Raw genomic sequence first — 12510 nt, 5'->3', positions numbered from 1 at the left:
CTGGGAACCCAAATTACCCAGCCCTACAAAGAGAGCGCTAACAGGCCTCTCCCCAACCCCCATCCCGCCGTCGCCATGGAAACGGCGTCCTTCCCACTGGCTCACAGCCAGCCTTCTGTGGGCATAGTGAGTGGCTATTGCTGAGCTCCTGGAGGCCTGTGTTGGGCCGAAATCCACAGGCTCAGCAGTTCCAAACCACCAAACCATGCGCCGCTGCTGGGGCGGAGGATGAGGCTTTCTGCACCCATGAAGAATCACAGTCTCAGAAACCCACAAGGGCAGTTCTCCCCTTCCCTACAGAGTCCCTGGATGGCAATGAGTTTGGTTCTGGGGTTTTGAGGGCAGGCCAGGTGGGTGGTGTGGTAGAGGGGTCCGTCCCTTCAAAGATGGGTGTCACCATCAGAGGAAGGGCAGAAACCTTCTAGAACCCTCCGCGCTGTCTCCTTCCACCTCATAGGGGACACAGGTGGGTCCCTGTTGGGGAGGGGAGCAACAGAGCCTGGTTGGGCACTCAGTGGGCCGCAGGGAGACCTGTCTACCTCCCCAGGGACCAGCCACAGAGTAGCCTTAGGCTCCTAGGTGAGGAGATGGAGGAGGCAGAGCACCGGTGGAGCGGAGTCACTGCAGGGAGGGAAGGAGAGGAGGGGAGAGGCTGGGGACCAGCTCCTGGGAGCCCCATGGGGATTGCTCTGTATCCCCCATCCCCGCTGCTCCCACCTCTCTGGGGTCCCCTGACCAGGCTGCTCCCAGGGCCAGCTACAGGGGACTTTCTGAAATGCAAAGCTGATCCCTCACCCAGCCTAAGACCCCTATGCTGCTGCCCCACCGCCTTCAGGGGGATGCACCGTGCAAACAGTCCCCCTCAAACCTTTCTGTCCACATACCCCAGCATTAAAGCAACAACAATACAATAAAGGACGATGAAGCCTCCCCCAGAATTTCAGGTCGACCGCTGACACTTGCCATGGCAATTTAGTTTCTCATTGTCAGAGGGTAACGTCCAGTTAGGCGCCAATACGGGTAACATTTGAAAAGAGCAGTCCTCAAAACGAAGTTATCTCTAAGGTCTCCAGTGGGCTCTAATGGTCTGATACGGCTTTCCAGTTCCCCGAGCAAGCTGCAGCCGCAGGAGACATGCTAGCTTCTGTTTTCCTCCTCAAACCAGTCTTTCCATCCCCATCCACCCACCGCATCTCTAAAGGGCCCATGGGTCTGTTCTGCAGCCCCGTCAGGTTTCTCTGCCACCAACACGGGAGGGCTGTAAGCTCAAAACCATTGCCCCCGGTTGCTCGTGGGTGATCCTAATAAACTGCACTGAGCTCTCGCCACAATGGCCAGTGAGACGATGGAGCTGATCGGGCAACATGATTGTGTCACAACATCTGACGGGTGAAGATGACCCATACAAGTTATATTTCATCGGACTCGGTGAGACAGGAGGATAATATTGGATTCCTTCTCCTGCGGAGCCCTGGTGGCGTGGTGGTTGGGTTACACAGATCTTGGGCTGCTAACCACAAGGTCAGCAGTTTGAAGCCGCCAGATGCCCCTCTGAAGAAAGAGGAGGCTTTCTATTCCCACCAAGAGTGACCGTCTTGGAAACCCACAGGGGAAAGTTCTACCCTGTCTGATAGGGTCACTGGGGGTTGGAATGCACTTGGTGGCAGTGAGTTTTCTCCATAAGCCACATGCCCCTAGGAAAATCCCAGGAGTCCAGAGGAAGCATACGCTAGTGGGTGCCCAGGGCCCTGCTCCCCTGGCTCCTCTTCCCCGCCGAGGCACACAGCCCCTCCCTGAGGGCTGCAAGTTGGGTTTTATACACAGTTCTTTCCAGACTACCCTTCCAGCTGCTTCCCTCTCCCTATGTCAGGGTCCCTGGTAAACTCAGCACCTTTCCCACATGCCTTCCGGCCTACTCCCCACCCAGGTGGCCTCTCTCCCTTTGCCCCTGCTCCCCAGTCAGTGTTGACTCCAGTCGGCAACCCCCTGCTGCACAAGATTGAGACAGCCCGCCCTGTGCACCTGTAAGCCCCCAGCCCAGGGCCAGGCCTAGACTGGGCCCATAACTTGAGGACAAGTGGTGGTGACAGTGGGGCTCGGGAAAGGATGTCACCTGACCCTCCTCCCTCCGGCAGATGCTCCTGCCCCACTGGGTTTGAGGGGCCAACCTGTGGGGCGAACACAGATGACTGTGTGGAGCACGCATGTGCCAACGGGGGCGTCTGTGTGGACGGCGTGGGCAACTATACCTGCCGGTGCCCCCTGCAGTATGCGGGTAAGCGTGGCGGGGCGGAGGGTCACACTGGGGCCCTGCCCCAGGGAATGAGGACGTTTCTGCCTGCTGGCTGGCTGGCTGCCTGGCCGAGCAGAGGAGGGCGGTTTCTCTCCTGCCTCTCGCACATTCTTCTCCCCCAGGAGAAGCCTGTGAGCAGCTGGTGGACTTCTGCTCCCCGGATTTGAACCCATGTCAGCACGAGGCCCAGTGCGTGGGCACCCCAGATGGGCCCAGGTTAGTGCTGCCTGCTCCCGAGGCCAGTGGCCGAGCACGGCTGCCAGGGCAGAGTGCAGTGCACCTCCTCCCTGCCACGGGGCGCTGTCGCAGTGGTGCAGGAATCCTGGGACTCAGTGCAGCTCATGGGGGCGGGAAGGTGTGTGTGTGTGTGATTCGGGTCATTTGACCTCTCCGAGGCTTGGTTTTCTCATCTGTAAACTGGGGTACAAGGATCACTTCCTCCAGGCAATGACAAGGATTAGATGGAAAGGGGTGCGGGTGCGGTTTGCCTGGTTTGATACCTAGTAAGTGTTTCCGAAAGAGCTATCATCCTACTCTGCCACCAAGTACAAGATCCACAAAGCTCTGAAAGCCAAGAGCCCACTGGACGGTGGAAGGTGACAGCTGACCCGCACGGACACAGGAGATGATGCTTTTACACAGCCCTGCCATGGGATTTGCTGCAGACACGGGAACGCGTTTGATGATGGGGCTGCCCCAGATCCCAGCGGCATGTCACCTGCATACAGTCAGATGCACCCTCTTACTCCCCTTTCCCAGAGCGAACTGGGAGGTGCAAACGGTCTTGGCTAGCAGCTTGAGTCTGCCCAGAGCGCCTCAGCAGAAAGCCCTGGCAATCCCCGCGTGCACACTCGGCCACCGGTGCCCTAGGTGTTCCACGCTGACTGACAGGGGCTCCCCTCAGCCCGTTTCTGCTTTTAACCCTGGCTGCCAGTGGGGACTCATCAGACCGCAGGGGAGGCTGCTGGGGCAGGGAGGGATGGGGTAGGTGGTGAACGTGGGGGAGTCCTTGCAGGATGGGATTCCTGAAGCCAGGGTGGTCGAGTGGACCCCTTATGTGATAGGTTGTTGGGCCAAGGTAGACTTTGGGGAGAGCAGGGAGAGCTGGGAGCTGGGCACAGTCCTGGCATCCATGTGCCTCTGAGAGCAAGGATCAACCCCATTGGGGCTAGGGGCCATGGGGAAGAGAGGAGGGAGCAGCAACAGCCGGGAAGGGCTGAAGCTTGGCCTTGGATGTGCTGCAGTGGTTAATGGGGATCCCCTTCCCAGCCCAGGGGCACCACCCCAAGCTTACATAGTCCCCCATGCACCCCAGCACGGGCTCTGGGAACATTTGATCTAGGACTCTGCTTGCCCTCCAGGGGTGCCCACAGACTCACTGGGCACGGAGCTTCTCTGTCACATGCAGTTACCCTCCCCCACCCCCACCCCGTGGTATGGGCCCTGGGTCCTGGAACATTTGGCTGGCCGTCACCCACCTATCCTGCCCACCCCTAGGTGTGAGTGCCCGCCAGGTTACACAGGCGACAACTGCACTGAGAACCGAGATGACTGTGGGGACCACCGCTGCCAGAATGGGGCCCAGTGTGTGGACGGAGTCGACACCTACTCTTGCCTCTGTGCCAAGGGCTACAGGTGCGTGGAGCCCGGATGCCCACACTGGGCTGTGGCAATGCCAAGGTTTACTAGCGATGGGTTTTCCCCATGGTTAGGCCAATTCCGAGGAGCTCGGTGGCACGGTGGCTTGTCGGAACACACAAAGGTCTGTAGTTTGAACCGACCCCAGCGGTCCCACGGGAGAAAAGCCCAGGTGTTTTCCTCTCGCCAGGTGGCAGCCTTGGAAACGCCACAGGCAGTTCTGTCCTGCCCCCGGGCTGGCCATGAGCCAGAATACAGCCAAGGTCACTAGCTGCGTGGCCTTGGAGAAGTGATTTGACAGCTCAGAGCAGAGGCGGAGGGGTGGAGGGGTGGGAGGTAGGGACAGATGACTGGGCAAATGGCTATCTCTCCCCAGTCCAGTGGAACCTCTGCAGCCACACCCATCCACTAAGGGCAGGTGCAGAGCTGCCGTGAGCCCGCCAGGAGTCATTCAGCACATCCCCATCTTGGTTCCTCCCCTCTGAACCCCTGCCCTCTTTCTGATTCATTTGCTCCCCCTGGTCTGCTGGTGCTTTTCAATCAACAGCCACCCCTATTGAGATGGGCCCCACCAGCCACATACCTCACCCACGTCCAGTCCAATGACAGCCGTCACCACAGTCCAATTTTAGAACATTTCACACATCCCCCAAAGACAATCCTGCGGTGCTTGTGACTGGCCTCTCACTTTACATGGGATTTTCGAGATTCATCCGTGTTATAGCATGCATTTGTATTCATGCTGGATAATATTCCAGTGTATGGCTGTATCACACTTCTGTTATCCATCCGGATTGTTTAACATTAGACTACCGTAAGGCTTCTATGAACATTTGTGGACAGGTGTGTGTGTTTCTTTAATGTGAAGATATCTTTTCAAATCTCTTGGGTATCTACCTAGGTGTGGACTTGTTGGGCATACTGTGAGGGTGATTAATTCTTTGAGGGACTGCAGGCTGTGTACTAAAGTATGGGAGCCGTTTCACATCCCCACCGACGAGGTGTGAGGGCTCCAATTTCCCTAACCTCTGACCAACACTTGTTCGCGTCTGCCATTTTTATTATAGCCACCGCGTGGGCACGATGTGAGGCTTTTTAAATGCTTCCGATGGACGAATTCCTGACAGGCTAATGATGCTGAGCATCTCTTCAGATGCAGTTGGCTACTTGAAGATCTTCTTTAGAGAAATCGCTTCAGCTCCTTTGCCGTTTAAATTCAGTTATTGAACTTCTTATTATTGAGCTCTTATTATTGACCTAACCCATTACCTGACACATGGTTTGCCACATGTCCCCTCACGCTTGGTGCTTCGTTTGGAGGAAGACTGGTTTATCTGTTTCTGCCGTTACCTAATCCCAGCTCATGACCATTTACCCTTCAGTTTTCTTCTAACAGTTTGAAGTTTGAGGTCCTAACTTTGGGCTCTGGGTCCACTGAGAGCTACTGGCGGAAGGGGGGGTGAAGTGGGATTCCCCACCGAGCCTGGCGTGGGAGCTTTGGGATTTTCTGCAGACAGGAGCCTACCGTCTGCAAATAGAAGCAGTTGTGTTGATTTTCCAAGAGCAATGCCCTTTAGTCTATTTTCTTGTCCACTTGCTCTGCTTGTACCCTCAGAACACTACTGGATAGAAGTGGTGAGGGCATCTGTCTTGTTCAGCATCCCAAGGAGGAAGCAACCAGTCTTTCCTCATTACGTCCGGTGACATCTGTTCTGTCTGGTTGGAGAGTTTTTATCACGAGGAGGGGTTGGATTGTGTCAAATGCTTTTTCTGCATCTATTGGGATGATCATGTTGGTTTGTCTTTTTTCTCTTTTATCCTAGACTCCCACCTTGTCGTAGGTCTTATATATCAGTAGGCTGATTGGCTAGTAGGTTGTTGAGCATGTTTGCATCTTTATTCCTACTAGGACGCTGTCTGTGGTTTCCTTTCCTTGTGCTGTCATTTGATTTTAGTGCCAAGGTAATACTGGCCTCACAGACTAAATTAGGTAATATTGTCCCTCTTCAGTTTCCTAGAAGCATTTGTAAAGAATTTGTATTGATTATTCTTTAAATGGGAGAAAGATGGGGCTATCTACTCCCATAAAGAGTTAGTCTCATAAAGAGACAGTTCTACCCTGCTCTGTAGGGTCACTATGAGTCGGCATCCACTCGATGGCAGTGAGGTTTGTTGCTTTTTAAAATTATTATTCTTTTTCTGTTTAAATTCTTTACATATTTGAGGGAATTCACCATAGAAAGCTTCTGGTTCTGAAACTTTTTTTGGTTTTTTTTTTTTTTTTAGTTAGTTAAATCTCTTGTTATGAGTCTACTCAGGTTTGGGTTGTTTGCGTGTGTGTGTGTGTGTGTGTGTGTGTGTGTGTGTGTGTGTTTTAGTCAGTTTGGGTTTTCAGGAATTCATCCATTTCATCTGTGCTGTCTAATTTGCTGACGTGCAGTTCACAGTGGGAAAGGGCAGCTTAAGGAAAGACTCATGGGGGATTTGAAGATCGGGTCGTCTGCTGCTTGGACTTCCTCTGACCCACATCCAAGTCTACGAGATACCCCCCCCCCCATCAAACTGATCCAACTCATAGTGACCTTATAGGACAGGGTAGAACTGCCCCACTGGGTTTCCAAGGCTAGAACCCTGGTGGTGTAGTGATTATGTGTTCGACTGAGTTATGCAAGGTCAGCCGTTCCAAACTACAGAGAAAGGTAAGGCTTTCCACTCCCGTAAAATTTGCAGCCTTGGAAACTCACAGGGGCAGTTCTACCCTGTCCTGCAGGGTCGCTGTGAATCAGAATGGATTTGATAGTTTGGTTTTTTGTAAGTCTTTACGAAAAGGGACTGCCACATCTTTCTCCCATTGGACGGCTAGGTAGTAAGTTCGAACCGCTGACCTTTCCGGTAGCAGCTGAGTACTTAACCACTGTGCCACCAGGCTCCCCAACAGTCCTTTTTATTGCTATGAGATTGGTCATGGCCCTTCTTTCCTTTCTGAGGTTAGTCATTTGACTCAATGCCGGGTGGCTTGTATCCAGGCTAAGTCTATTTTCTTGGAAATGGGCGTGGCCGATCCTGCCTGGAAGGGGTTAAGCATGCGCAGTGAGTGCTTCTCAAACTTGCTGGACACCTGGATCGTGCGTGAAGATGCAGATTCGGGCTCAGTGGGTGCCAGGGATACCGATGAAAGTGTCTCAGAAGCATCGACATAAACATTCCCCGGGGATGTTTAGTGACTTGCTCTCCAGGGCGGTGGGAGGTGGCTGCTCTGCCCTGACCTCTCCCCCTCAGCGTGTGTCCTCTTCCCCTCAGCGGACAGCTCTGTGAGATCCCGCCCCGCCCCGCCGCCCCCAGGAGCCCCTGTGAGGGGACCGAGTGCCAGAACGGGGCCCACTGTGTGGACCAGGGCAGCCGGCCCGTGTGCCAGTGCCTCCCGGGCTTCGGGGGCCCCGAGTGTGAGAAGCTGCTCAGCGTCAACTTTGTGGACCGAGACACTTACCTGCAGTTCACCGACCTGCAGAACTGGCCCCGGGCCAACATCACGCTGCAGGTGCGTGGGTGGGGGTGGGGGGGCTGAGGACCCTGGTCTGCAAAGTTCTTGGAAGTGGAGCGTCACAGTCACACCTGGAAAGCTCATTGGCTCCCAAAGTCCCCGAACCCCTTCCCTACCCCCACACACTTCCCTCCTGTCCCCTTGCGCCTTGCCTTTCTCCCAGGACCCCACTGTGGCTGCACGTAACCATCTCTGGGTTTCTATCTGCAATCAAGTGTCAGTTGTCCTTGTCAGGACTGTGAGTCTGTCCACCTCAGAACAGCCTTGTGTGGAGAGGAAAATAAAGGGAGAAAAAAGCAAATCCCACTTCCACGACCTTAAAGAATAATATCAATATTTTGCTAGACATCTCATATTTCTTGAGGTGGCAGAAGGGAGTGGCTTCTATGGCACCTCCCATAGTAAAAAAAAATTAAAACTCTTTAGACATTTCTCTCTTTCCCCCAAGTCCATTTCCCATCACAAACGCCACATCTCTCTCCTCTCCTTTCTCTCCGCCTCTCCTTTCCGCCCTTTGTCCTGGGATCCCTTCAGCGCAGGCCTGCTGACCTAGCTCTCCTCCCTCCCTGGCATCACCGCCTCACACCCCTGGTTGCTCACAGGTTCAGACAGCCCCCCACAGCCACCCTAGCTGCTCGGTAACCTGTAGCCATCCCCTGAGAGGCCCGCTTATCCCAGTGTGCTCCTCACTCCAGCTATCCAAGGAAAAAAATATCCTTGCCACTCCAATAGGATGCCCCCCCCCAGAGAACCCCTCTGATTGGTCTGACTTTAGTCACATGGCCTTCCCTGAACCAACCACTGAGTCCAGGGAGATGGGGTGGCTATGATTGCTTCAACCCGGCTGATGAGCCCACTACAGATTAGGGCGCTGCCTTTGTTTATATCAGAAGAAAGAAGGCACAGGGCTAAGACAGGCAGAAGGGAAAAAATCATGGCTTCTTCAGGTTTTAGCAGGATAGCCCTCCAAGACAGAATTTGGTCTTTCGATGCACAGGCCTGTCAGGACAGGCTCTCTCTCGTGAGCGGGCCCTTCCCGGGGTGGGCAGCTCTGGCTGGCAGAGGGAGCCTTCCTGAACTTGTCCTTTGCAGGTCTCACACTGCTCCCAAAGCTGCCCCCATAGCTCTCTTTCCCCTTGCCCACTCTGCCCTTTCCTCCCCACCCCTCCCTTCTGGGTCACAACTCCCACCCCCTTCTCCGAGGACCTATCTGCCCTCCCTGCCTGGCATGGGCTCTGGCTAGACTGACAGTGGGTGATATGTGAAACAGGGGTTCCCAGGGCTTTGTCAGTGCCTGCGGGGGACACGGCACCTGCCCACAGCACCTCTTTTCCAATTTGGGGTCACTCTGCCTCACCTACCAGCCTTGGGCTGCTGCTGGTTGGGGCGGGTGGCAGAGAAAGCGCTGTGGCCCCCCAGGTGTCCACGGCAGAGGACAACGGGATCCTGCTCTACAACGGGGACAACGACCACATCGCGGTTGAACTGTACCAGGGCCACGTGCGCGTCAGCTATGACCCAGGCAGCTACCCCAGCTCTGCAATCTACAGGTTGGCGTCCCCATGCCCACCAGATGCCCTCGGGCCCAAGAGCCCACTAGTCAGGGTCTCCAAGGCCAGAAGCAGGTGGCTATTGGGCCCCCTTGGAACCTGGGCTCCATGAGTGTAAAGATTATCGGAGCCCTCTAGGGGACCCCTGCCTGGGTCTGAGGCTCTGAGGCCCAAGCAGTTGCCCATCCTCACCCTACTCCAGACGCCTCTACCCCAAACGCTTCTGTTCTCGCCAGGGATCTCCACATAGGCCACTAGACTGAGCTCCTTGGGAAGCAGCTGCTGGATCACCTGGCCTTTCTAGGGAAGAGCCCACCCCGAACTGAAGCCCCTTCCCTGGGTGGGGTGGGGGTGTCTCCCTCCTTCTTCCAGCGCGGAGACAATCAACGACGGGCAGTTCCACACAGTCGAGCTGGTCACCTTTGACCAGATGGTGAACCTCTCCATCGACGGTGGCAGCCCCATGACCATGGACAACTTTGGCAAGCACAACACGCTCAACAGGGAGGCCCCGCTCTATGTGGGAGGTGAGGAGTGAGCGGGCCTGGCGGGAGGTGATGTTCTTTGGAGGGTGGGACCTCTTTTGTCCTCTGTCAGGAGAGTCAGTCCCCAGGGCACTGCACTCTGGGGAATTCCAAGGCGGGTGGGGTGGGGAAAAGTAGTAATGAATCGCCAGATCTCTGGTGGCTTCCCTCCCCAAAAGAGTGGGTGTCTGGGTTGGGCCACAGGTCCAGCCCAGGGCTGACCTGGCTGTCTTCCCACCACGGGCAGCTCTCTTCCTATTGGGCCACAAGGGGCTTCCCAATTGGTTGGGGTCCATTCCCAGTCTTGGGACCCTCTGAGGTCCAGAGCAGCTGCAAGAGACTTGGAGACAGGAGTCCTTGCCCCAACTGGGGACCTCCCCAGCTGGCTGTACAGGTTTTGCCAGCAAAATGGCCCTTTCCCTCCCCTCATCCACCACCCACAAACACTTGTCCATTGAGCCAACGCAGGCTTCTGGGTACAGTGGGCTCGTCTCGGTGTGAGGGATGGCCCCTGGGACTCCATCTCAATGCAGCATCCCTACGACACAAACGCCGACATATCTCTGAGGCTGCAGTCCAGTGGCCCCGGTGGGTGAGAGTGTGCCGCGTACGTTGGTTCTAGGCCCCAGGGCCTTGGCTGCACTCAGAGTCCCTAATTGGTAAATGTTGTTGCCCTTGGGGAGGTTATCCAGACTTTAGCCACGGGGACCCCAAAGCCTCCCCCTCAGCTCTGCAGACAGAGGGAGCGGCCTTCTCATTGCTTCTGGGAAAGGAGCCAGACCCCTGGACAGCAGCAAGGCCTTGGCTCAGGGTGCAGAGATGGAAGGCAGGAGGCCTAGGGCCAGAATGAACACCAGTGCTGGGTGTGTCTGCCTGCCACCCCACCCACCCACCCAGGGATGCCCGTGGACGTGAACTCGGCAGCCCTCCGCCTATGGCAGATCCCCAACGGCACCAGCTTCCACGGCTGCATACGGAACCTGTACATCAACAACGAGCTCCAGGACTTCACCAAGACCCAGATGAAGCCGGGTGTGGTGCCCGGCTGTGAGCCCTGCCGCAAGCTCTACTGCTTGCACGGCATCTGCCAGCCCAATGCCACCCCGGGGCCTGTGTGCCACTGTGAAGCCGGCTGGGCAGGCGTGCACTGCGACCAGCCAGCTGATGGCCCCTGCCATGGTCACAAGTGAGTCTGAGTGGGGAGGGTGGGGGAAGAGGGGCGAGCAGGGCGCTGCACTCTGTCCACTACTAAACAGCTCCAGGAGAAGAGCCAAGTGGAAAGTGTTGCTTTAAACTCTCCAATGGGTACGCATGTCCTGACCCAGGGTGTCCATTGCGTGTTTTCTGGTGGCAACTTTTATTAACAGGAATGGGTGCTTAGGGAAGAACCTCCCCAAGTCACAGTTTGCCCCCCTGGTTGAGTGAGAGGCCAGGAGGGCGGGCTGGGCCTGGCCTCACAGCCCTCTCCCTCTCCTCTCTACCCCTGCAGGTGTGTCCATGGGAACTGCGTGCCCCTCGATGCGCTTTCCTACCGCTGCCAGTGCCGGGATGGGTTCTCGGGGGCCCTGTGCAACCAGGCCGGCGCTCCTGCCGACCCCTGCGGGGGGCTGCGGTGCTTGCATGGCCACTGCCAGGCCTTGGCCACCAAGGCGGCACGCTGTGTCTGTGACCAGGGCTTTTCGGGCGAGCTGTGTGAGCAAGGTCAGGGGCCCCCCTCCTGACATGCCTTCTCCAGTCCACCCCCGCCCCCGCCCGTTGGCCTTAGCAACTTGGCATTTTCCTCCCAACCTCAGCGAATCCCCTTCATCCCGGGCCACCATTGGGCTTTCGAGCTGCTCCCCCCACCAACCAGACAATGAACCCCCTCAGACAGAGTCTCACCCCTCCCTAGACCCAGCTTGCCCTGGGGCCCCTTTGTTGGGACACCCTCACTTCCTAGAGGCTGGGGTCTCTCCTGGCCCCTAAAGCTGGAGGGATGGAATGCAGCAGAAGTCACTGGGGGCTGGGGGGTTCTTTCCCTCCTTCACCCTTTGGCCCTGCTTCACCAAGGGACTTCGGCTGGAACCCAGCCCCTCCTGCGGCCGGCTGCGCGGGGAATCTCCAGGAATCCAGAGGCGGCGGCTGGCCGGTCCCCCTAGGCCACACTCTCTCCAAGTCCGAGTTCCAGCGCCGTTGGACGCGGTGCCTCCTGCACCCCGCCGGTGTCGGCAGCCCCGCTGGCGCCGGCAGCTAGAAAGCGCTTCCTCCCCCTGGCGCACGTGCATGTCCAGGGGCGCGGGGTCTGCGAGCATGGAGGACCGCCGCCGCCGCCCGCGGGGAGGGGCCCTGAGCCTTTCTCTCGGTGTCTGTCCCATCCAGAGTCCGAGTGCCGGGGGGACCCTGTCCGAGACTTTCACCAGGTCCAGAGGGGCTATGCCATCTGCCAGACCACGCGCCCGCTCTCGTGGCTAGAGTGCCGGGGCGCGTGCCCGGGCCAGGGCTGCTGCCAGGGCCTGCGGCTGAAGCGGAGGAAGTTCACCTTCGAGTGCAGCGACGGGACCTCCTTTGTGGAGGAGGTGGAGAAGCCCACCAAGTGCGGCTGCGCCCTCTGCGTGTAGCCCCGGGACAGGGGTGGGGGGCACAGCTCGGCGGTGGGCTGCCTGCCGAGAAGTGCCTTGCACAAAGGGGCGCTTAATAAATATTTGTTGACTGAATGCGTGCGTGAGGTCAGGCCAAGGCGTGCGGAATGGGGGCACCCAGTCCAGGCCCGCTACTGGGGTCTGGAGAAACGAACCGGCCCCTCTCCACACCTGCCCTGTGCTCCTCAGGTCTGGCCCATAGTGACCTTCGGAAGCTGGGTCCCTGGCCCCCTCCCCACCACCCGCTGCGGGTGGGGGGGGGCAGCTTAAAGCCTGCGATGGACAACCGGTCTGACCCTGGCTTCTTTCTTCAGCTGCCGGTGTCTGTGGCTAGGAAGGGCTTCTC

At 57.1% G+C, this 12510-nt stretch overlaps 1 protein-coding gene across 1 annotated transcript in view; it reads left to right on the top strand.

The window, feature by feature from the left end:
- SLIT1 (slit guidance ligand 1) overlaps positions 1-12143 on the top strand; it is a 200359-nt gene extending 188216 nt beyond the window's left edge. The window contains exons 29-37 of the mRNA XM_075533452.1: positions 2136-2275; positions 2416-2509; positions 3791-3928; positions 7232-7469; positions 8892-9022; positions 9395-9549; positions 10444-10732; positions 11036-11247; positions 11905-12143. Coding sequence (XP_075389567.1) covers positions 2136-2275; positions 2416-2509; positions 3791-3928; positions 7232-7469; positions 8892-9022; positions 9395-9549; positions 10444-10732; positions 11036-11247; positions 11905-12143 — 1636 coding nt within the window. The remainder of the gene's footprint in view (positions 1-2135; positions 2276-2415; positions 2510-3790; positions 3929-7231; positions 7470-8891; positions 9023-9394; positions 9550-10443; positions 10733-11035; positions 11248-11904) is intronic.
- The last annotated feature ends 367 nt before the right edge of the window (positions 12144-12510 follow it).

This window comes from Tenrec ecaudatus, chromosome 16 (assembly GCF_050624435.1).
Source record: "Tenrec ecaudatus isolate mTenEca1 chromosome 16, mTenEca1.hap1, whole genome shotgun sequence".
Lineage (NCBI taxonomy): Eukaryota > Metazoa > Chordata > Mammalia > Afrosoricida > Tenrecidae > Tenrec > Tenrec ecaudatus.
Note: the sequence above shows the minus strand (reverse complement) of the source record. Positions and strands in the feature narration are given on the sequence as shown.